At 41.2% G+C, this 25,004-nt stretch overlaps 1 protein-coding gene across 4 annotated transcripts; it reads right to left on the reverse strand.

The window, feature by feature from the left end:
* Positions 1 to 681: 681 nt before the first annotated feature.
* Positions 682 to 24,864, reverse strand: PER3 (period circadian regulator 3). Of its 4 annotated transcripts, none has more exons than XM_063353572.1 (22): positions 24,285 to 24,863; positions 23,047 to 23,198; positions 22,360 to 22,475; positions 21,266 to 21,467; positions 20,181 to 20,229; positions 18,322 to 18,464; positions 17,879 to 17,957; positions 17,034 to 17,140; positions 16,631 to 16,787; positions 15,559 to 15,664; positions 15,006 to 15,131; positions 13,839 to 13,965; positions 12,650 to 12,794; positions 11,908 to 12,035; positions 11,238 to 11,420; positions 10,380 to 10,631; positions 9,130 to 9,866; positions 7,855 to 8,032; positions 7,085 to 7,265; positions 6,339 to 6,489; positions 4,463 to 4,580; positions 682 to 1,986 (listed from the first exon to the last, which is right to left on the reverse strand). In XM_063353572.1, the coding sequence occupies exons 1-21, from the start codon at positions 24,548 to 24,550 to the stop codon at positions 4,479 to 4,481; spliced, it is 3,687 nt and encodes a 1,228-aa protein (XP_063209642.1). In that variant the 5' UTR covers positions 24,551 to 24,863; the 3' UTR covers positions 682 to 1,986; positions 4,463 to 4,478. The 4 variants fall into 4 exon arrangements, 3 of the variants coding, with proteins under 3 accessions (XP_063209642.1, XP_063209643.1, XP_063209641.1); XM_063353573.1 differs by having other exon boundaries at positions 7,085 to 7,262; positions 11,238 to 11,423; XM_063353571.1 differs by having other exon boundaries at positions 11,238 to 11,423.
* Between the last annotated feature and the right edge of the window lie 140 nt (positions 24,865 to 25,004).

Raw genomic sequence — 25,004 nt, forward strand, 5'->3', positions numbered from 1 at the left:
TTAGTTACGCACTTGTTTAAGATTACTTCTTTCTTCTCCAATTTTAGTAAGATGCTACATCTTTTGGTCTGTACCTTGTACTCCCTGCAGTGACTTTGCCTTTCTCCTGCAGGCTGCTTTAAGAACTTTGGACCACACCTCTCTCTAAAGTCCCTTAAAGCAGAAAAAGATGAGTAAATTGTTTCTCTGCAATTAGTTAAGAACTTTATTGCTCTGTGAGACTTGGCTATGAATTAAACCTATGAATTTTTTCTTTGTACTTCCCTCTAGAACACAAATTTTAGCATGGGGGAGCCAAACTGCTCCCAGGGTATTTATTATTTACCTTTTCTAACAAAATCAGCAGAGACAGAAGCTTTAAATCCTGCATGCCAAACCCCAACAGTTTACACATCCAAATATAATCCTTTACATTCAAAAGGTACTTGCCCTTCTTCATGGGATGCAATTAGAAAGGAAATAACACATCCTGAAATGGGTACGGTAGATTGAGATATAAAAACACCCCACAAACAAGCCAGGATGAACAGCCACTACACCACTATTTTCACTGTACGCACAACCTCAACACCTATGTACAATCAGGAAAATGTAATTAATATTTTCCTAAAAGTCTATTTTCTAGAAATTACCAAACAATCAAAAGTAATCACACACTTGAAACAGTTCTTTTCAGCGTATTTTTCACTTTTATTTATAAAAACAGAAGCTCCTTTAAAGTGTACAGTTAAAAATCACAACTGTAAATTCAACCACAGCTGAATATTATTTCAATAAAATATTCCTATCAACTGATGTAAAAAGTCATTCGACTGTGATTTAAAACTCTATTCAGCTGGAAGATAAACTTACCAATACATTACATATTCAGCAAATACTTATTGCACGCTGTAAAAAATACACTGGGGTCCCTCCTGTTCATAGCAATGCCATGAAAATATTCGCACATCAACTCATCTTTTGAAAACATAATTCTATATTTATGAATGCAACAAAAAAATTGCCAGCGAAATCCATCAAGGGGCTCCAAACTGCTGATGCCCCCACAGGGGGTAGTAACCGCATCATTTGCCGTACTTAATGTGTTTTCCCTTTGATCACCAAAAATGTGACCTTCCAAGCAGCTGTAAACTGTCTGCAACATTTTAATTAGGCCAGGCAAAACAAACTCACGTAAACAAAATAACATGTGCAAATCTGGCTGCAATATTTACTCCAGTGGTCTTTCTGATCAGAACTGGATCTCACTTCGACTACTCCAGCAAAGACTGAAAGGTTAATATAAGCTGCAGTAGTAACTACCGGCTCCTGAAAACTTACGGAAATGAGGTCCTTCCCAAAAGGCTTGATAAGGCATTTGACTGCAAGATGGTATGGTTCTAGCAGGGTAAAGAGTAGCTTGGGAAACTGTTTTTTGTCCTAAACCTGGTTTTACAGCCAAGACTGTGTTTTTGGGCAAATAATTTAGTTTTGTTGTCACACATGGCACAGATTCACCCCTTAATTTCATGGTATTCTTCTCCCATACCATTTTTTTCCGTAATCCAGGACTAGTGTAGCCGCAGACAAGGAATCCTGCACCCAAGATTAAGCCAGAATTACAAACTTGGAATTCAAACTCCTAGGCACGCGCACCTTCATTACACATGGTCATAGGGCCTGGTGTTCACAGCACTACAAGAAATGTCTAGGATTTCTGCTGCTGTACAATCCTACGGGGCACAAATTCATAGTAGTAGGGGGTATGAGAAGGGTTAACATCTCCAAACACGAAATACATTTAATACAATCAAGTTTCTACGTACAGGTCAACATCTTGACCACTTGCAGCGAGGACAGCACAGGACACAGTGAGTGAAGATCCCCGAATTATACTCGCGGATTTGGTATGAACTGGGGCTACGCATCTGTGCAAGTCCTTTGTGTCTCTGCCTCTGTTTATACAACTGCGAAAATGATAGTCGTCTTTTTGACATGTTTCCAGACCTATGAATGAAAAGCATTATTCAAGCGTTAGGTACGTATTACCATTCTCCTAAACCACGTCCCACTGTTTTATAAAACGGATGACATCTATGCCTGCTAAGACATCACAAACCACCTCATTTTCATACTCAGGAAACAAATAGTGGAAATAATGTACAACAAAGGACTTGATTATCTAAACTCCACTTCTGGCTTACACTTTTAAACTACTTGGAAGGAGATGGCTGTCCTTACCTGAAGTATTCAAAGTATTTCACTAAGTCTCAAAAGACTTAGTGAAAAAACCAGTCATTTTAATTTAAGCACAGCTAACTAGAAAGGATTCTAGTGCATCACTCTAATTTGACAGTTAAGTTAGTTAAGAACCTTCCCAATTAAGAAAAGAACCTATACACAAAGCATCTTATTACATGTTTTAGAGCAAATATTTTAGGCAGCGTGGTTATAAAGCAGAATACCATATTTGAGAAGTGCTGGAAATAGATTAGGACAGGTGTAAGGTATTGCCCACATTCTCCTACTTGAGTACATAGCTTGATATATGTAAACACCTATTGAAGGCTCCTATTTTAAGAAGCATTTAAAGTTTGAACACAAAAAGTACTGAGGATGTGTGGTCCTCTGCTGATTTACAACACTTCAGAAAAAAACAAGTTCAAGCTGAAAAAAAATGAAAGACGAAGAGAAAGCAATATGTACAAACAGAGCAGGCGAGCATACAGTAAAAAAAAAAAAAAAACAAACCAAACCAAAAATAACCAAAAGAACCCTGCCTGAGTCAAATTAGCCTCGAAAACTTAAAATTCTGTAAAATATCTTTCCCTGAAATAAGCTTTAATGACAAAGATTGTCACTGAATTGATTTTAAAAAGTAACAAAACCCTTTAGATAAATATAGTTTTCCTTCAATGATCTGCAGATCACAGTATTTTTAACTTATCCAGGAACTTGAGGCTTACTAGTAAGCGAAACTAAATAGCGAAAATCCTTCACATAGCAGGAAAGTTACACAGAACAGAAGAGTGAATAATGTGTTACATTCTAAAACTCTTTGCTGAGAAGGCTAAGGTGATTAATAACACCACAAGGAAAATCTGATTACATCCAGCTTTGATAAACCAAGGGGAAATCAGACAAAATTTGCTAGGTTTTAGTGAAGCGTGTCCTGCTTGAAGAGCACTCTGAGACATTCAGCTTTAAGCTAGAACTATCAACGGGAGAACGAGTCCTTCAACACAATGAAAGTAGTTACCACTTTCCATATAACGAACTCACACTACGCACAAACTCATTTTTTGTCCATGGATTTCAACAGTCAGAGGACTCCATTATAAAGAAAGAGGTTAAAGCTCGTACAGGAAGTCAACAGTGATAAGAAATAATGACTATGTGTTTTGATGTTCAAGTTCGGCTCCACAACATATGACCCTTCAAGAAAGCAGAAGAAACGAAGCTCAAGCTCTTTTTGTTTTTGGCATCACAACAAAAACAAAACAGGGAAATGGCTCAAAATTTCCCATTCACTGTCTGGATTCAAGTCATCTAACTGCTCTAATATAACAACAAAAAAATTAAGATGCAAATCTTCTTCCAGAGCACTAGCAACACAAAAGACTGCATGTAGCTACCTGAATTGATAACTAGGCTATAGGTTCCTTGATAGAGAAGGTTTTCCACAAGTCTCTTATTAAAAAGCAGATCCTGTGTAAGGAAATAACTCCTGAATTGTTACTTCTATTTTTTTGGATTGATATTTATAATTTAATCTCTAACAGATTTGCAACCCAGTTACCCTCAATTAATTCTAAACACTTATCTTGAGAAATGCAGCTTTAAAAGTGAAAGCTATAAAACAACTTGGTTCCAAAACACTTATTTGTTGGGCACAAGCTGGTGAAAGGCATTTTGATACAGAATAACTTGGTCAGTTTTCAGCTGGTCATTAATAAGCACATTGGATTCTCGAACCAGCTGCAGTGACTTTAAAGCCTCAGAGTATGAGGATCTTCAGTTTAGGCCTTTAAATACTGAACAAACAAAAATGAAGAGCACTCTGTTGTAGCTTGGTTTCAATGCTGGTTTCAACACGTCTGCCTCACTTGGCAAGTAAACATGCTCTCATTTGTCAGGTTCACTGTAGGTCCTTAACCACTGCATCTTCTCAGATTCTTACTTCCCAAGTCCAAACAAACAAGCCAAACCCAAAAAACCTTTGTATTTTGCTCAGAGTCGAGCAATCAAAAGTTAGAAATGTAACCCGTTCTGCACCAAGTCTGAGAGGTTGGGAAGGGAAATAGCCTCCCCGTGAAACACTGTCTTCAAAGCCATGCCAGGAGTGGAGGAGTAATGCAGGAAGATTTAGTTTCGCGTGTGCAACTGCTTGTGTTGGGAAGAGAGAGCCAGATAGATTCACTACTAGTACGTAGCAAAGCCAGAGGAAAAGAGAATGGGAATTACACCAAGCAGTTTTACTAACACAAGTGCTGATGCCTTCAGCGTTGCAGGATTGGAGGCGATTTTCCCTTGTTTTCCATATTTTCATCAGCCATTGCAGCCTCACAACTTGCTTCCCTGATGTCACATGTAACACAGCCCTTTAAAAAGGAACAAGAACACAGTAATGTAAATCCTCCTTCTTATGAGTATATTTCAAAGAGTCAAATCCTGGCAGCATGATAGGTTGCAATCTCTTCAAACCTCTCACCAATGGACTGAAGTCTCTTTAAAAGCAGAGATTATACAAATACCTTGTTTTCAGAAGCCGGTACTTGCACCTCCAACTTATCTTGTCTCAGAAATGAATTCTTTGGTTAGTGGAACATACAGTTTTAGCTTTGAGATAAAAAGGCATGTGACTTCTTGAACTTGAAGGCCTTATCTTTCAGTTTTATAAGCAAGCTGCTCATTAAGGATTTGGACTGCCAAATGAACAGCAACAACACCAACCAACAAAAAAAGGCTCAAACGCCCGAGCGTATGGACAGACTGGATTTTTCTTGTTCTTGAGAAATGGTATTCTTTGGTATTGAAATAAAATATTTGAAATCGTATTCAATAAAATAAAATAAAGTATTTTATCAAATAAAGTGTTTTATTGAATATTGTATTTTATTTATATGAAATGGTATCCAATAAAATGAAATAAAGTATTGAAATGGTATTCAATGGTATTGAAATAAAGTATTTGAACAGAAAGCCCACGTTTCTTTCTACTGTCAGAAGCCTGGTTGCATTCACAAAATGACAATGTATATTGGAAACGTGACCTAGTGCTTAGGAACAGTTTTAGCACCTTAGATATCAAATATTTGTAATTGCATACCAATACATCTCTCAACATTTGAGATGTAAACATTCAAGCGAATTTTCTGCAAGACCACTAGACACAATTTTGCCATCTGAATCAAACACGTGCTCCTAACCACAAGATTTTTATCAACAAGATATTAGGAAAACAAAGACTAATTTTCTGGTCTTGTTCTAGAGCCATGGACGCAGACTTCTTAATTTTTGTGCTCTAAGAACAAATACCACAGCTCAGAATGCCATGTTTGAAAATACTAGCACATAGAGCATGCAGTGCTGTAACAGACATTAGATTTTCCTGCTGCACGAGTACATGAGTCCACTGTGCCTTGACATTTTCTGTACAACTCACCAGTGGAGCTCTAGATCTTTGTAGGACTAGTTCTGCCTTGGTCTTTTCTTCTCCATAGCACCTGTGAGCACTTCAAACTGATTACAATATTCTCTAACACATACTAATATAAATCAGAAGTAGTTTATCAGAGTGCCTTAGAGTTATACCAGATAAAATAATCAGGCATAAGACACCAAAACCGTTAAAGAATGAATCCACCTACAAATGCCTGCTATTTTTTGTGTTTCTTACTGTACGCCTGAGCCTCCTCTGTGATCATGAGCGTTTTTCAGCTTCAACACACTTGCTCTAATCTTCACGAATGTTACAGTGTTATATGCTGTTAAATCACAGCAGCAATCAACTTCATAAGAAAAAAAGCAAAAAATCTAACACCAACAGAAAAACCGTCACTAGATATGGACTCTTCTGTGAGGGCATGACACTGTTCCCATTCATCCAACACTGTTACTGAAGGGACTTTGCTACAGGTGGTTCCTACACAGAATTTGCATACCTTGCAAAAAATTATAATGGAACAACCTGTAGTTTGGCATTTCTCATCTGGCTAGCGTACTCAAGCTCGTTTCCTTCATATGTTTACAAGTAACATCACTGACCCCAGCGCTGTAAGACTGCATCGGTTAGAAACGGTACTGCCCCTGGCTAGCCAAGGCACGAACAAACAGCACGTTCCTTCACAACTCCTTACTTGGGCGCTGATTTGCAGAGGGACAGTCTGGGTCTGGATCCACGTGTGCACCTCTGCAAGCTCCTTCTTTTGCCCATCCGTAAACCAAGGCTGCTGCTTCCGCATGACTGTCAGCTTCTCCAGATCCTCCTTTAAAACTTCCTCTTTTATTCTGCAGATAACAGACACCTGTGAACACAGCTGTACTAAATGAAGCAAGGCAGGCACTGATTATAACCCCGCTGTGAGAACCTCTTCACCAGTACCTATGGCTGAAGTCTAGACATCATCAGCCATTGAAAAGAAACTACAGAAACTATAGAAACTACCTTATTTGCTTTATAAGTCTTCTTTCAACACTGGTCTGTGTGGGGGGGTTTTGTGGTTGTTTTTGTTGGGGTTTTTTTGGTGTTTGCCGTGGGTTGTTTTGTTGTTTTGGTGTTCTTTTTTAAAAATATGGACTCTTATTACAAATTATATACAAGCTAATTGCAAGCAACCTTTATGCATTCAAAGTACAGGACAACAACCAATCCCCGTACCACTTCAGCAAAAAGGTTACGCGTTACCGTATTTTAACTGATGGGGGAAGTGGGGAAAAAACTGACAAAAGGAAATAACCGGGGCATAAAATGCACAAACAGTAAATTAATACCAACGAAACTCCAAGAAGGTGTATGTGCACTATTCCCATGGTCTTATTTTTAATTCTACAGTTCTATGCACTATTCCAAACTACATGTCAGAAATTGTTGATGTTTTCCAACCTGTTGGGCATTTGGTAAGTCATTAGAACTCGCTCAGGTGTGTGATCCATCATCACCCAGGCTGACTCATGTTTGGATTTATGAGCTGTCCCTTTTTCTTCTGCTTCCCGATTCTTCTCTTTTTTGGAAGCTTCAGAAGAATCATTACTGGCAAAATACTTGCTGCTTTTGCCACTACCTGCTGAGAATTACCACGAAAAAATAAATGAATTCATATGCCTGAGAAATCCTAGTAATTCAGCACAAAAACTAAACCAACATCAGTTCTTTATATATACAGAAAAGCATATTCTTGTGAGCCGGATCTGTAATATGAACACAGGTACTCCCAGATGATTGCTCTAGCAAGTGATTACTACCTATTGAGAATTCAAAGATAAAGTGCATTCTATTAAGTTACTCAAGATCTCCAAAGCTCTATTTACTCTTCTCAAAATTAATTGCCTCAACTTCTCTGCTTCTGTTTCAGGAACTCCTGCTCTAGGCAGATTTACTTTTACTCAGATAAGACGTAAGCCAGTATCTAATGCAGAGAAAAGTGATAATGAGCAAAATGAAAGGGTGACTTACAGTTTAAAGGAATAGCTGCTTAGATTCCCACTTTGAACTACAGTGACTGAAACAAACTTGGCTTCAAACACTGCAAGCTGGTGAAAAGTAAAGACTACACATCCTCTTACAGGGACTTCCCATTACAGGATCTTGTTATGAATTACCAACATGTTGGCAAGCCATCTAGCACCAAACATCCAAATCTCGAACTTTCCTACCTGTGCCACAACCAGAAGTCTCGTTGGAGCGAGAGCCTAAAGAACCAGATAAAGCTGATCCGCTGCCTGATGCTGCTGAACCTGTACCCGACTGCGAGTCCTCGTACAGCGAGCGGTCGGTAAACTCACTCGAAGCACAATGGCTAGCACTGTTACCACTATCTTCTGGATCATTGTTCTGGAGACAAAAATCAAAGCAAACACATTCATGGAAGTTACATTTAAGTTTGAAAAACGAAGTTCATGCATTTACTGAATTTGTCACATGTTGACTAAGTTCTCATATGAATTCAAGAGGTTTGGAGTTTCTAGCTCTGAAAACGAACAGCCACCTAGAACTCAGGATAGCACTCTTCACGGATGAAATCAAGAAGCATCTGGACTCTACTGATTTCTGCTGTAGATCCTTCCCCATTGGGTCCAGATATTGTACTGTTGCATTAAGTTAATATTTTCTGCTGACAAGAGAGCAGGAGTCAGTTCCCTTCACGTCCTGTTAGATGGCATGAAGCAGCCACACACATCAAACAATGGTGGACTACAGGGAAAATGAGAGTATTCCCCTGATTCACTGTGTAAAGCTCACCGCTTCAGCAGCTACAGGTACACAACTCCCCTTTCGGGACCCTACCCTGCAGTTTCAGCTGATCCAGCCTTTCCAGCCCAATCTGGATTCAGGAGCCAGCATTTTTTTCCTTGCCTGCAGAGCTCAGATTCCTGCCTCTGAGTTTACCGCGGAAGTTGGAGAGGCCTTTTCTATGCCCATGTACGGAAACCGACCCACACGGATCCCTGTTCTTCGTTCATTAGCTGCATCCCTGGGAGACAGAGGGAGTAATTAGAAGTGTATCTTCCCTTTGTTTTGGTTCTCCACAGAGACTGTGGGACTGGGTGAAAAAGGATGCGAATTGCGCAGCACTAACCAGGTTCCACATGCACAAAAGCCCCAAGCCCACAATTGCTGCCGACAATTTAATTGAAAAGGTTGCAGCCAAAACGCTGAGCAAAAGCGGCTTGTGGCAGCCTACACCAGATCTCACATTTCTGTCATTTGTTAAGTGCCAACACTGTACTGTTACAAGTTCCCGCAGGCGCAAGTAAAACCAGCTTTCTCCGCCTCCTGTGCTATTTGTGCCCTGCAGTCTACACAGCACAGCCACTGGAAAAAGCAGCTAGCAAAACCTGGTGACCCTGAAACAGATCATCATCACTGGTTGTGGTGACTGAACACCATGAAAGTCAGGGCTTCTCCTCCACATTAAAAATCTTACTTACACATTCAGGTTCTGCATGTGCTTTAACATCAGTACTAATGGAAAGCTCCATAGGTTTTGGCAGCTCTTCTTGAAGCAAATTCAGCTGTAGTGGGGAGCTGCTCCGTGAGCTACTCAGCAGGAGGGCCGGGTCACGCTGGCCCTCTTGCTGGTCCTCCATGGATGCGGCAGGAGAGGCTGGAAAGGGCTGACCCACAGAACATGGTGCCATTGGTGATGGAGCAGGAGGACAGGGAGCTGGAGGTAGCGTAGTGCATGGATACGAAGAGGGGGGATAAACACACAGAGGGCTGGGAAGAAAGACGTATTGAGGCATCTGAGCATACATGGGGAAACTCTGGAAGAATACAGCCATAAACGTGCCTATGTTTGGGGGATAAAGTGCTGGGCACGACTGTGCTTCACAGCATAGTTGTGACAATGACATGGGCTCAGGTTTTAATGAGCGAATGGCAAGCTCCTCTCCTACAGGAGAGGCTGGAAAACTAGATAGTGGTTCCAAACAGCCAGGAAATCCCACAGGAGGAAGGACATTCATACTGGAGGCGCTCAGATAGGACACTTCCGAGGGAGAGAACGACTGTTTCTGAATTGTTCCCTTCTCACATGGAAGACTATTTCTATTTTTACTAGAAGAGTGGCTTTCTGAGGACTGTCTCTGAGGTTTCTGGCGCTTGAATTTTCCATGTTTGCCTTTTTTACAGGTAGCTGGGCTCATCTGCTTTGAAGGAGAATCTCCTAAGGAGGAAGAAAAATAGACACATTCACTGAAATGACCAACCTAGGGGGGCGAAAAGAAGAAAGAAAAAGAAAAAAAAAGAGAAAAACCACACAGATAATTGAGTGTGCTTATTCTGAGAGCTGACTTTCCTCTGGATAATTCTCCCATACACTAGTGATGGATTTGCCGACACATCCACAATATTTTCCTTCACGTCATCCATTTTGTTATCAATCATTTTGGCTTATTCCAATCAAATCTTTTACATTCCTTCGAGGGGAGCCAGTAAACTACTTGGGATTTGCAGGGTTTTTTGGAATAATTATCTGCTTTGTGAAAAGTCTACGACAGCAACATCCAAGACGGAGCAGACCACCTGTGCGGGCAATGCTGTTGTCAAGCCTTGGGAAGTATTCCGCTTGCAGCCATAGTATGATACTCACTAAATCATACCAAGAACCAGACTCTACTGTTAGGTCGGTCTTTGTAAATCATCTAATATGCCTCTGTTTGTCAAAGCTGCTGCCTACCTTGGCCACAGGAATGTCTGTTGTTACTTCTGCTCCCCTGCTGAAGGTAAGTCCTAAAGGGAGAGAGCAAGATCCTCTGGCGGAACTTGTCAACGTAGTTCTGCTCCTCCTTTTGAGTGTGGGCTGACAGCGTCTCTTTTGTTAGCCCAACGGGCTTTAAGTCCTCAGGTACTGCAGTGAGATTCTGAGCAGTCACAGGAGGCAGCTCAATTTGTTCACTTCCAACAGTGGTATCCTCCATAGTAGTCACTTCTTTGAAGAGGGAAGAAAATAAATCACTCACTCTTTGCTCTGGCCTTCTGGTGTGAACTCCCACAACACCCAGAGGGTTACACAGAAAATAATCTCGTCTGAGCTACCGAGCAGATAGAGGCTGCAGAGGTGGGGGGAGAAAACACCCTTTACACTCAAACATAAACTCAGCAGATTACTTTGCATTGTCTGGAAAACTTAAAATTCACTTTGAAGTTACAGAGGCACTTCTTTCTTCCTACTTTCTTAGTGTAATGGTAGTTAAATACTCATTTTTATGCTTCTTTCTGCATTAAAATGAAGTAACACTGGCCCATAAGTTATTTTTATTTTAATCCTCAATGGCCAAAAGTGCATTATTGTGTTTGAGAGATATGTGATGAAGTTAAAGGGGAAAGGAAATAGAGCACTGTTAAAACTAGGTTTTATTAAAATAACGAAAAAATTTCCAGGCTCAAGTTTTCTTCACAGTGCCCCTAGACGTACCTTAATTATATTTCAGAGTATCTCAAAATGGACAGAACTTTCTCACTGTGTACTTCAGATTGAAAGCATTGTATAAATATAAAAATCCGTGAGGTGGTGTTTTGCAAGTGTGAACACTACCTGATTCGGGGTGTGGGACATGCACTATAGTGCTGCTGTAACTGCACTGGCTGGTGACAGACACCACACTTGGAGCCTTGTTGGACAGGGTCAGGTCTGCCAGAGGAGCTCCAACCACGCCCGCGGCTGCCTGGTCCTTCAGCGTCTCTTCCTGATCAGCAGATTTTGGAGTTTGGGAATTATCTGCTGAAAGGATAGCAGTATCTATTGGTAAATGACAAAGTTTCTATATGGAATTTCTTTCCAAGAACTGTGTTCCCAATTCATTGAGTCGGACTTGTTCAGAAACAACCGGTAACTATGCAGACTATTAGGTAAGACAGTCTTACATACAAATAAATGTAACACTCAACATTCATATGCCAGTGCAATGTCAGCACGTACTAAACACGGTACAAAATGACTGAGCCACAGAAGGTTCGCTTAGCAACAACAAACACGAGTTCTTTTGATGCATTCTACCTTCAAAGACTTAATATTGTAGCTTATGCTTAATTGTGAGATCTAGACAAGGTAAGCAAGTGTTTACCACATAACCAAAATACTTGTGCTGTTAGCGTGACAACAATTCAAAAAGTGGACATCAACCTTGGAACGTACAATAGTGGCACATAAAAAAATAAATCAGTTGTTGCGGTTCTATTATGATTGTCAGTATACTTTGTGCTACCTTCCAATGCCTCGACTTCCTGCTGACTTTGCTGGACTTGCTTGTCATCTTCTGAAGATGACGATGATGTATTTGCAGAAGATTTACATTTCCTTTTCAATGCTGGAATACTGCAGCTCTCTAGGTATCTGAAATAAAAGCATATCACAGGAAGCTCTCCCTACTTTGTGTTTTTTCTCCATTTGGAGAGACAAACATTTGAACAATCCAAACTGGAGATCCAGGGGTCGTTAACTAGTATTTTAAATTCACTGCAGGAAGCTCTGGACACATATCTGCTTTCCAAGGAGCATTTTAAATAAAATCTATCAGTTACTCTTAAAAAAAAAAAAGAAAGAAAAGAAAAAAGAAAAAAAAAGAAAAAAGAAAAAAGATGATGTTATCCACTTGGTTAAATATTACTGACATTTGACAAATTATATCAACTTTCTGTTTTATATGGATGTACTCAAAGCACATATTGAGAAGACATTGACATATTATGCCCAATGAAATTCTCTTAAACTCCTATTGCACCAACGGTGAAACTACCAGTAGACAAATGTCAATAGTTGGAAACAGAATCTTAGGCCCTAAACTATTCATTACTGTGTAACTCACATTGACTGAAATTTGGGATGGATTGCCCAGAGAGGCAGAAAACTACAATCAATCCCAAATTTATCTCACAACTGAAAACCCAGTTACCTTCCACCAATTAATCTTAAACTTATATCACTAAAATCGCTCCATAGTTTATTACCTGATGATACTATCAACACAATTGATCTGCTGATAGGAAGGAACACGCGGAGTCTTCTTTGAATCATCATAAAATGCATTGCCTGGTTCTTCTGTGCTATCGCTTCTCAATGTCTGAAGAAAACAGGAAGCAGCGTGCCTCTTCCCTAGAAAAGCAGAAATCCTCAGAGAGTGCTCTCAAAGGCATCTAAACACCACCCCCACTGAGACACACACATATATATACACTAGGAGATAGATATAGAGATATATATATAAAATACAGGAACACATGGCCTACGACAGCACAGCTCTCAATACTAAATTGTTCTCAATTGACACGTTTCGAGGCAGTGGAAAGAATGCCTAAAAAGAAAAACCCCACACAACACCTTAAACATCCACTCAGAACAACCAGTAAACACGAAGAAAACAGCATAGAAAATAATATACTGTATTTAAGTTGTAAACAAAATATTCCTCTTCTCTCAATTTATACATCATAGAATTCAACCGGTTATTTAACAGTAATTTACAGCTTTTTGTAGCATAGATACACTGGTCATAGTAGTAGCAAGATTCACAATGCAGTCCTCTTACCAACAAGGCTTGGAGTTAATTATAAAACTTTTGTAGAGAGTATCACAGTGCAAAATGGTTTAATACAGATTCCTATGATATTTGAGGAAGCATCCAGTTTTCTCCATGCATTTGTGCTAGGTGCTAACTGCAAATAATGTACATTAGTATAATATTAAGCACTCAATAACTAAACCACTACTTCAGTGGGAAGCGGGGCAGTGTTTTCAACCCTACGGATTGTTTCTGAGAGCCCACATGAAGTAGCTACGGGAAGCTTTCATGGCAGACTTACACTTGCTACAAGCTAGCCTGCATTTTCACTAGAAAATGTTAAAATGAAAAAGTAAAAGTATACTAACCTAGAAAGAACGCAGATGTTCCTCTATATCTCAGGGACCAGCTAAAAAGTTATTGTATCTGCTGAGGTTTTTTTGGGGTGGGGTTGGTTTTTTTTTAGTTGATTTTTTCTTTTAAAAAAACAACAAAACAAACAACAAAACACCTCCCACATTCGTGCCATGCTAAAACACTATCTTAAATTCTTCAGCATAACACCAGCTAGCAAAACACATGGCTATAGATACACAGGAGTTCCCGTTACCTTAAGGATCATAATTACATCAGCTCACCTCCTAGCATTTCTGAGCCCACAGCCTGATCATTTCCATTCTGCGGCTTGCTCCTTGACGCAATATACAGCTGCTGTCCCAGATTCTTTATCCGGTTGACATCTGCGCAAACTTGTTGCAATGTCATCTTGAGATACGCGAAAACGTGAAGTCAGAATAAAATTAATAAAAAGAGGCCATAGGAGACTGTTAAGAAGGGTTTGGGTTCTTGTACTCTCCAAACTGAAAGGGAGCGGGGACTGTCAGTCTAAGCCTGGTGTCTATTGGTATTTGTAAATTTAATTAATCTAATTATCATGGTCAATTTAATTAAATTAAATATGATGAAAGTTCAAACAGCCTCAACATTTGAATGTTTTAATCACAGATCATAGAATCATCGAGGTTGGAAGGAACCTTTAAAATCAGAGTCCAACCATCAACATAACCCTGCCAAACCCACCACTACCCCGTGTCCTTCACGTCTGCCCGGCTCTTCAGTACCTCCAGAGATGGCAACTCCACCACTGCCCTGGGCAGCCTGGTCCAGTGTTTGGTAACCCTTTCAGTGAAGAATTTTTTTCCTAATATCCAATCTAAACCTCCCTGACGTAACTTGAGGCCCATTCCTCTTGTCCTATCGCTTGTTACTTGGGAGACTGATACTGATGCAAGCCTTGAGAGTGGGAATAAGCTGATGACTTACCCAGGAGCCTCACAAGGAAACTAGGTAATTGCAATGTTTGTTTTAGGACAGGACTGTTTCCACTCTCTTCTATAGCAGTTTACGCTGTACCTCTAGTGCCCTTTTTAAAACAAATCAGACAATCCCAAGCAAACAGAAACCCGTTCACATGCATCAATCCCCTTTCTGGTTGCAAAGTTCTTCTACTTTTTTCTCCGAGTCCACTGGTTCTTTGAGAAGGCTGATCTTAAGCAAGTCTTCAATTTACTTTGGTGAACTACCGTAGTAGCTATCTGCTCATTTTAGTCAGCAAAATTAAGGGCAAAAACCAAAAGCCAGCATTCTGTAATGAACCAACTGAAGTACACTTGGCTTGAAAAAAGCTATATCTTCCCACTTCAGTAAAATTCACGATGAGTGGTGCACATGTACACGATAAAAATCTTCATTTTTAAAACCGTACTTTTACTACTCTGCAGGCAGTGACTCATTTATAGACTTACTGGTTCCTGTACTTCCTCTGCGCAATTCCCATTGGAGTCACTCGAAGACGCTATGCTGATATAGTGCTCATAAGAGCCACTGCTTCCAAGGCTTCCATAACCACTGGAAACATTGCTGTGCACTGGCTGTATGAGGGAAAAAAATAGTACTTAAAAAAATCATCCTCTTTGAGAACAAAAAGAAGGGAATAATACACTTTGCAACACAGAACTTCAAGTAAACAAAGAAAATTAAGTGAAAAGTCAGTATTGCTCTGGGCTCTACCACTTGCTTGGGAAAAATTCTCTACTGTGCTTAAAGCTGTTTCAGGATGCAGATTTATCCTTCCATATAATGACTTGGCAAATATGTCAAACAAAATATTTTTCTCTAATGAGGTGGGCAACCCAGAGCCATATTTTTAATGCTGTCACACAAGCTTGTCTCCAATCAGAACTTTCCTTTCAGACCTTTTAACAGATCATCCCCAAAGTAGTCTGCTAAACAGACCCACGTTTCTTTAGCCTCTCATTCAGAAGGCCAGCCAATGTTCTGAAATTCTTTCTTCTTTACCTGCAGGAGCAGCTTGTAAATTTGTCCTTGCAATTCTCTTATCTCTTTCTCAACACTGCTCATTTCTTTACTTCTTGCAGCAAAGACATCTTCATTCAGAGGGCTTCTGGAGAGAGCCAACAAAATTTCACTGTTAATTTTAAGTTGATGAAGAAAAGCCAGCTATAAACAGAGTTAGAACAGATTTTTTTTTTAATTATCATTATTTTATTTTGACTGCTTCGCTGAATCAACGCAAAGGGATGTAATCTGTTCCACTAGCAGCTCTGCCAGGGGAGCAGGGCGGTGCTAGGAGAGCAGCGCTTCACGGGAAGCTGCGGGGAAGTCAGTACCACCACCACAGTGACCCCAGTAAAGGCTGACAAGCATCTACCCCTCTGCCGCCTTCCCTCAGAAGACAAATTCACACCCCATAAAATCTTGAATAAAAGATCACTTTGAAAAGTCAAAAGGTCACCCCAAAAAGCCATTTCCTACAAAAGAAACCAAGTAAGAGGAAGGCAGACAGTCATATTTCCAAATCTCTTGGAAACTAAGGAAAAACTAACTTGCGCGTTCAATACTAATTGCATTTTTAAAACAGGTTACTTTGGTAAATACTTAGATTCTGTATCAAGTGAATGTTCCAGAAGAAAACAAGCCAGAAGGTGATTTTGGCTACATGTCCATCAAGTAACATTTTTTTTGTGAGCCAATCATGAATAAATGTAAACTAATTATTTGTTAGTGGGATCTACTTTTTACGTTTCTTTTCAGCTTTTACTCAGCTTGTCTAAAACTGGTATTTTCATTTAGACGTGTCCATTGTCACAGTATTTGGACATCAACCATGTGCAAAAATATATGCTAAAAAAGAGCTGACTGCCTTTTACTTCAAACTGATTTATTTATTTTCATACTTAATAAACAAGACTAATGCTATTCTGAAGGAATGGGCTGCAAGACAGATGCTAGGTAGTTGTCACAGACTGCAGGAGCAACATTATGTCTCTAGTTCAGTACTGAGACTGTTTCGTTTTGCAGAGTATTCAATGAGAAGCACTTTAATAGATCAATTCTACAGCTGACTTACGTCCGGACTTTGTGTCGGCCAATGATGAACACCACTTTCCTGCTCCAAGGATTCACAAAACTGGACCAGCTGGTATCCAGTATAACATAATCCCCATTTTGAGTACAAAATCTAATAGGTAAATGTTCGAAAGGGGGTTGGCCAGCAAATTTCAGGACTGAAAAAAGCCACAAAACACAATCAAGAAATAAGGTTTATTTTACATTATGACACAGTAGTGCAAACACAAACACTAATGACTGGGGTCCTTTAAAACTTTGGGTTTGAATTTGCTTTGACCTGAAGCTGGTTGCTTTAATTCATTTATTTTTGTCTAGACTGCAGATCGGTCACATATCAATCAATATGATAATGAAAGAATGTTAAAACCAGTAGGAATTCCTCTTAAAGCACCTGTACTTACTTTTCCGGTGAACAGCAATCATCAAAGGACGATCTTCTGGGTGTAAATACATCAGTATGGATGTCCCAATTAAATCCTGAGGTAAGTAACCCAACAAAGGCACTGCTCTGAAACCCAAACACATTATCACTGATTATAACATAGTTTTGAGTATTTACATCCTTAACCCTTTGCTTGTCAGTAAAGTCCCCGCGCAGGATCTACAATGGCAAGAACTAAGGCTACAGAACATTTTCCAGCCCATCTAATAATCCTCCAGTCCAATGCAGACATGTAAATACCGATGGCAACCATTTCTGTGCCTGGAGATCTAACAGATTTTCACATTCGCAGGCAGTTTTGTGCTTGTCTATATGCAAAGGAGGGGAAAAATAAAGAAAGAGATCTTAAAGAAACAGGTCACAGGCAAAACGTTAGTAAGAAATCGGACATAGATGCTGCAAAGTGTGTTGTAAAAACACTCCTGTGGCTTTGCAGAAGACAGCTTTAGTCTGGTCAAATTTATATGACTCCTCTCAGTACGGCTGTATCACCACACTGTGATCCCCAGAGCTTTGCGTTATGTGGGTTTTACGCTGTCTGTGTCGCCACAGGTCCCCATTGCCCTGGATAACAAAAACTGACTACAGTTCTGTTTAATTCACATTTTAAGTCAACAAAGGAGATTACGTCCATGGAACAGTAGATGATTTTCCATGACAGTACTAACACAAAACTACTTTGTTTAGTTTACTATTGCCAACTGCACAGTTCAACAACTTTACTTCGGTATCCAGCTGCATCACCAAAGGATGTTTTGCTACCTCTCCATACACACCTCACAGGTCTTAAGATTCAAATCTCACCTGTCATCTATCTCAAGAAAAACACATCCAGGGGTGTGAGTGGTGGTGAAGATTCTTTTATCCATAGGAATTCGAGGAGCTAATAGAAAAAGATATATTCACTGAAACAAAATATGCACCAAGACAGAAAACCTAATCGTTTTGCTCATGATAGAAAATTACTGGCTCCCAAACTTTTTAATTTCTCCCTGCTTTCTGACCAGTAACTCATAGAAACAGGTGTTACAGACTTCTCAAAAATAAAAATAGTGAGAAGAGGTCAAATGCTTTGGGGCCTTGCAAAAAGGCACAGATGCTCTGGATTCACATGCATGCACACACACAGAAACTGCAAATTACACAGGTGAGATTACCCAAGCACAAGTTCTGAACAAAGGAAGCAGACTTTCATATACTGCATTTTCCTATTGCCTTGTTTTTTTCACTGGTGTCTCCTGACTTGCCTTCATATCCAGAGTGAATTTTCTCAGCCAAAGCTAAGCAGCAGGATTCTGCATCCACGTGGACAGAAGTACACACATGGACCAAGTACGGGGTGATTCGGAAGGGGTAACAACGCGTTTCCTGTTCTTGATCTTTACCACCCCTGAGAAAAAGTAAAAGGGATTAAGGCAGTGGTTTCAAGACTCAGATACTTTACGCCAGGGCTGAGAGCCCTGCACAGGCAAGTTATGCTGAGCACACAGACCCAGATAATCAGAATCTCCTGAGGTCCTACACACACTCCCTCACGATCCAAGGCCAACACATTCAGCAATACTGATCTCGCTCCCCTGAAAACTGAGTAGGTGTTTTGCCTCCAATACTTGCATTCCGAGGCTGTTCTAGAAGTGCCATCGCTCTAATGGTTAAAGACCACTTGCTAATTCTCAGTCCAAATTCACGAGAACCATTCATTTGATCTTGTGCTCTCCTTCAAGTTAAACAGTTCTTTTTCTGTTTGTTGTTTATTCTGTACCATTCTTGTGGAAAAAAAAAAGAATCTGTCTCTCACAAGTATTGTTTCACTGACCTACATAAATAAGACCCCTCTGGCCTTGGTTCACAAATAACTGTTGTTCTTTGATTGCTGTCCTCCTCCCATGAACATGTGTGAGCAGTAGCAGCACACAACATCCTAGATGAGATCTTAGCTTTGTGACAACTACATTAGCAATTGCCTGTTTCTATTGCAAGTGTTTTTTCACCTGTTATAACTGCAGTATCTTACCCATCTCTGACAGAAAGAATTGAGATGAACGTTTGGACATTATCACTTACACTAAAGGTTACTTTCTTATTCCACACTTAGCTTTGTAAAATGTTTGTAGAGAGGAGTTAATGTCATAAAAAATACTACTAACAGCTCCCCCTTTTGGAAAAAAAAGATAAAAATGGAAACTGGATATAGTAGGAGTTTAACCTACAAAAACCCATTTTCATACATTAGCCTAGTATGTGCTTGTGAGAAAATATTTTTTAGTCATGAAGCCCACATAATCACAAGGATCTGTTATATAAAGGAAGGAGAGATGTCATATGAAAATCTGAAGAAAAACTTTTGCAAAACTTTTATGTATCCTACAAACAGCTCCCCCAACTTGAAGTTGACATCTGTCCTGATATTCCAAGTGCCCTTACGCAATTCAAGAGACAAAGGTGATTTAGAAATCGGGCTTTTGAAACACAGATGAATGAATCAATGATTGACTGACAGACAGAATAAGTTTTATATCTGCTCAGAAGGAAACAGTTCTTACTGAAATCAAGAGACCACCCGAGTCTGAAACAGAACTGCACTGAAGACTACAGGCCAATCTCAATTTTTCTTTCTTCTTTTAGCACCAAATTAGCCAGGCACAAAGCAACAAACTGCATCTATAGTGACAGCAAGTAGTATCTCATGATTCAGGTCTCATACAGGGACTCAGGTGGCTGAGTTTCTGTTACTGCCTCTGTCACAAACTCTCGAGCAATCTTAAGCAAAACCACCTTTTGCCTGCACTCTAAACTGTAGAAGGGGGAGCTGCAATTTTTCACAACATCATTCTTCTCCTGCACAACAGTACTGAAGGAAACTGACAGGTCCAAAAGAAACACATATGAAAGGCTTTCCTTCTATCCCCATGCAAGTTTAAGCATCACTATGGGAAAGATATCCAAAATGTCCTGCTGGATGCCAATATTAAATACAATAAGTCAATTTTGTAATGGAGTTCCACGAGCTCACTTTGGTCAGTTTTAACAACAGAACACTCTTTCTGCCCACTACTGTACCCTTTGCCCAGCCTTCACAAACATAAAAGTGTATTAAAGTACTTGCCTGATTCTGCAGAAAAAGGATTTCACCTGGGCACATTCATACAGAGAAGCTAGTAAAAAGAACACACATTGAAAGTACCAGTTAATATCCTTAAAAAGGTCACCTTAAAAGTATCCTTTAAACACTGCATTCTCCAGACTTTCTGAGCAAGTCTGAAGTCTCACAACCTGCTCCTTATTAGCTACTGAATCAGCTGTTCAACAGTCTGCTCCCACCTCAAATGTTCTCTCTCTCCTCCAGCCCACTCACTCTTGGAGAAATGGCTGACCTGGAACTAAATTCAGAGGAAACGCATATGATCTGAAAAACTCCTTTTGCCAGTGCATCACTGTGGAAAGGAAAGGCAAAAATTCCTGGCTTTATGAGCCACGTATCAAAAACTATACGCAGCCAAGAGTTATGGGGAGAGGACAATTCATTAACAGCTCACAGTAAGAAAATAACAGCTACTGTATAGGGGTGCCACTGCTCTGCTGGGTAGGCACGTGACTGGCTTACAAGTTGTGGAATCCCTGGCATGTGAGCGTCAGCAGCCTCTGATGCCTCACATCCTTTGGTAGCAAGGATCTCGGCCTTCCCAGCTCTGATGCAGAACAGCCCCACGGCAAGGTGGGCACAAGAGCTACACTTGAACTGCTCACAAATAACATAGGACTCTAAAGTCATCATTTAGGCACATCCAGCACTAAACAGCAAGTCAGCTTAAAACTTGGGTTCAGTGAGCTGTGCTCACAGCAGGCTGCAAGCGGACCATAAAGACAAATCACCTAAGCAACTGTAAGATGTACATTAAACAACTTAAACTCACCATGAGACCTTTAGTTTCTTTTTAAAAAGGCAGAAACATTTGCAATGAGTAAGACGGTACGCAAAACAACAGAGCATCTGCTTTTTACCTACCCCAAGTAAGAGTCAAGCCTCTAGGAGGCCAGCTGCGTAGCTACGCAAGTTTTCAAAGCAGAAGGGGAACAAGTGTGGCCTATGTGTATAGCTAGCATAAGCCTTTAAAATGAACAACTGTTCTATCCTCATTCTGCAAAGACAGAAAGACACATAAAGCATTTAAGAGCATTGCCAAGTCCCACCTGCTTGACTTTCCACGTTCCAAAGCGGCAGGTGGGACTGATCGGTGTGTGTGTAGAACACACTCACATCCTGAGGGACAAGCAGCTCTACAAACCGGGAGGAGTCCAACACTTTCTTCTTACAGTTTAGAATGGATGCTGCCTGCTCAGAAATATGCACCATGCGGCCCGAAAGCAAGGAAAACACCGCCACAAATGTGTCCTGCAAAATAAACATCGTTAAAGACAATCCTCCCCCAACACATGGTAGCAGTATTGTAAGGATAAACAAACAAAACCAGAACAACTCCAAAACAAACCAACCCAAACCCACCACACACTGCAACCTAAGACAGAGGTTCAAAAATGTGTTCTTACGCGTCCAATTAACGTTCTGCATGAGCTACTACAATCTTCAACGCTACAGTAGCTTACTCACGATTTACAAATGCTAATAAGACTGCAATATCAAAACTGAAACAAATTACAATGATGCTTATCATTGTTCAGAATGACTGGTTATCACTCCACGCACTTCTCCCCAAATTTCAGAGTATTCACTACAATTCCCCATATAAAAATATTCTGAGAACTTTTCAAGTAGAAAGCATTTGCAATATTTCTGATGCCGCATCTAACAGTACTGAATATCAAAACCCACTCTTTTCTTTAAAGCAGAGCCAGAAAGCATGACACATTCTGCAAATTAAGAAAAAAAAATTAAATCCAGGAGTACAAACAGAAGCCAAAGTCTCTCACAACTACGGACTTGATCAACTTTGAAAACATTCTGCTAAGTCCGTCTCAAGAGATTACTGTGCTGTAAATGAATTCTCAAATAAGGTTCTCAAAGATATTTGTCACTTCTGGCAAAATAAAAAAAAAAGGAAAAAAGAAGAAAAGGTATGTCTTCACTTACTGCTGTTCGGTACACCCTGAGTCAGAACAGATAAGAAGGAGTCTTGATCTACCTTTTAAAACACAAAGGCCTGTCTGGCTAAAACTTAAAGGCTTTTTAATTTTACAGATTCTACTTCCACAAAACGATATAAGGAGACTAAATGGAAAGTGAAACGGCACGTGATGAACTCCTTGAGTGTGCCTGAATTCCTTACAGTGTTTTTTGGAGTATGTTCAGATGCAACTGCCACCAACTCTTCTATGCTGTATGTCATCACATCTGTCTGAAACGCTCTTCGGTCATTCAGAGCCTGGAAAAAGTCATTGTTTGCTAATTGAAAAAAAAAAAAACAGGAAAAGCAAAACAAACACAAGGAAGTCAGTAAGGAGACTATTTTGAAAGTATTTCTTACAGCCCTTGTACTTTTGTCATCTTTTTGGTGAAGTCCAAGGTAAGATGAGGAAGGTCTGTGTAGTGACAAAGGAAAAAGGAATACTGATTATACTCCTGGAGAGACTATTAATGTTACAGAAGCCGAGCATGCGGAAGTAGAAAGTACAGGACATGATGGCAAAAGAACAATTTTAGCTACTCAGTTCTCTTGGAAAACACAGACTATCCAAAAATTTTTTGAAGTGGGATGGGAATGCTGTTTTTTTCAATATATACACAGAAAGTTATCAGCAGTGCACCGATTAGCTATAGGATCATGAAGAAAGGAGAAGCAGTAGGTGGGCATTTCAATAGAAAAGATTATTTAAAAAAAAACAACCCACAGTGCTTCAGAAAGTCAATTGTTTGCAGGATAACTGCAATGCTTTCACTTGTTTTTATGTTATTTGCCAGACACATCTATTCAAACCAAGCTGCTATATAGCTCCCAGATTTTTTCCACACATACCTCGGACCTGTTGGACACACTGCAAGGCATAGTTGAGAGCACTGATGGTACTGGGCTTGCTGGAACTCCTTTTCTCTTCAGGCAAACATCTTTTCATTTCTTGGATCATCATCATCAGATCTCTCTGAGACTGGCTCCAATTCAGCTGATCACTGTAAAACAGAAGTTAAACTTTACCGGAGACTTCTGGTATAGGAGCTTCTTTTCTGTCAACTAATTAAAATTATTCACTAAATTAACATTTTATGGGCTTAGCCACAGAGTCACAGGATATTCAGAAATATCCTAATGCTCATTCACTATATTTTCCGTTGTGTCTTTCTCACTTCTTTGCTACTTAATCTTTTCTCCTCTACTTTGCTCCTTTTCAGCTCAAACATGTCACGGACCGCAAAGTCACATCATAACCAATCTGCTTGCTAAGATGCTTAGCAACTAAAAATAAGCTGATGTTTACTCTAGATTTTCTAAATCTTTATGGTGTTAATACCATCAGTAGATGCTGATTCTTTACGTATACGTGTTTTTCTAGCCTTGAAGTGTGCATCTGATTGTAATCACTTCAGGGAAACATGAGGTCCTCAAAATACACCTGATGCAAAGATTTCATTCCTCACGCGATTCAGGGGTCTTTATTATACTTTTAACAGAGTTGTTGGCCTCCACAGCTGCAAGCAAAATCTCCCTTTTCTTACTTTTACTTATTTCACTGACTGGAAAATAAGAAGAAAACATCCCAAAACACAGATCGATTCTAATCCTACAAATGAGATACGAACACCGTTATTTTAAATAACTTTTGCCCGTTTGGCATTTTTATTAGTATCATTCTCTTACTATATAAATTACTAAGTGAGTTCAAGTCTTGCATGTTAACCTTACACGCCAGTTCAACATTGCATAATTATAGCTCTTGAACCGCTTTTTTGTTTTTAATAAAAAAAAAATAAATTAGCACACCAATGAATTTCTGAACTTTTGGGAAAAATATTATTTAAGTAATTTCTGCTTTACTGCTGCCAAATGCAGTCTTTAGACTGAGTACATAGAGAAGCCACAAAAGGGCCACTGACGTACCTGGATCAGCCAATCTAATAATTAGCCAAAGAGCCGATGAGGAAGGCGCGGGGCGCTCCGTGAGGCGGGCCCCGGGAGCGGCGCCGGCTCCTCCCGCCCCAGCGGGCTCTGCCCCGGCTCCGGCCACAGGACGGCGGGTGCCGCGCGCCGTCGCCAGTTACCTGTTAACTTTGCTTTGCCTCTGGAAACTCGCCGCCGAGCAGCCCTTCGACCGGCGGCCGCAGGGGTCGGTCCCGCCGGAGCTCGGCCCGTTAAGCCCGTTCCCTCTGGAGCCGGCTCCCGCACAGACGGTGCAGCCGGGGCCCGCGGCCCCCCGCCGCTCTCGCTCCGGCCCGGCTGCGCTGACCGCCTCCTCTCGCTCGTCGCCAGCCCCCGGCCAAGGCCCGCCGCGCTGCGAGCTGCCGCCCCGGAGCTCGCGCACGTCCATCGCCGACCCGCAGACCGCCGCGGCGCAGGGGCATCGGCCCTCGGCCCAGCCCCTCAGCCTCCGGGACAGGGACGTGCCCGGCCGGTCTGCTGCGGGAGACACCGGCGCGGCCTCGAGGGGACGCGGGAGACGCCGCCGCCCCTCCCCCCCCCGCCGCCGGACCGGCCCCTCCTCCGGGGTAGCTCCCCCCACTCCGGCCGACCCTCCCGCACGCGCCCCCGCGATCACCGCCCGGTAGCGCCTTTCCCCGCGGAGACAGACCCCAGCGGCTCCGGGCGGCCGCCGCTTCGCCCTCCCGCCGCCCCCCCGCCCCGCCAGCCCCGCCCCGCCAGCCCCGCCCTTACGTAACGGCGGCCGCACGCGGCGGCCCCGCTCCCACACACGGCGGCCACGTGCGCCGCGCCCCGCCCCGCGGGGAGGGGAGGGGGCGGGCGGAGGCGCTTTATTGGCGGGA

Source organism: Chroicocephalus ridibundus, chromosome 16 (assembly GCF_963924245.1).
Source record: "Chroicocephalus ridibundus chromosome 16, bChrRid1.1, whole genome shotgun sequence".
NCBI classification, from domain to species: domain Eukaryota; kingdom Metazoa; phylum Chordata; class Aves; order Charadriiformes; family Laridae; genus Chroicocephalus; species Chroicocephalus ridibundus.

Coding starts and splice junctions, on each gene's coding strand:
- PER3 (XM_063353571.1), bottom strand. CDS start 24,550: ATGGACGTGCGCGAGCTCCGGGGCGGCAGCTCGCAGCGCGGCGGGCCT. Junction 15,665..16,630: donor GGCCGACACAAAGTCCGGAC/GTAAGTCAGCTG, acceptor GGCTCTCTCCAG/AAGCCCTCTGAATGAAGATG. Junction 12,036..12,649: donor TGTGTTGATAGTATCATCAG/GTAATAAACTAT, acceptor CTTTTATTTCAG/ATACCTAGAGAGCTGCAGTA.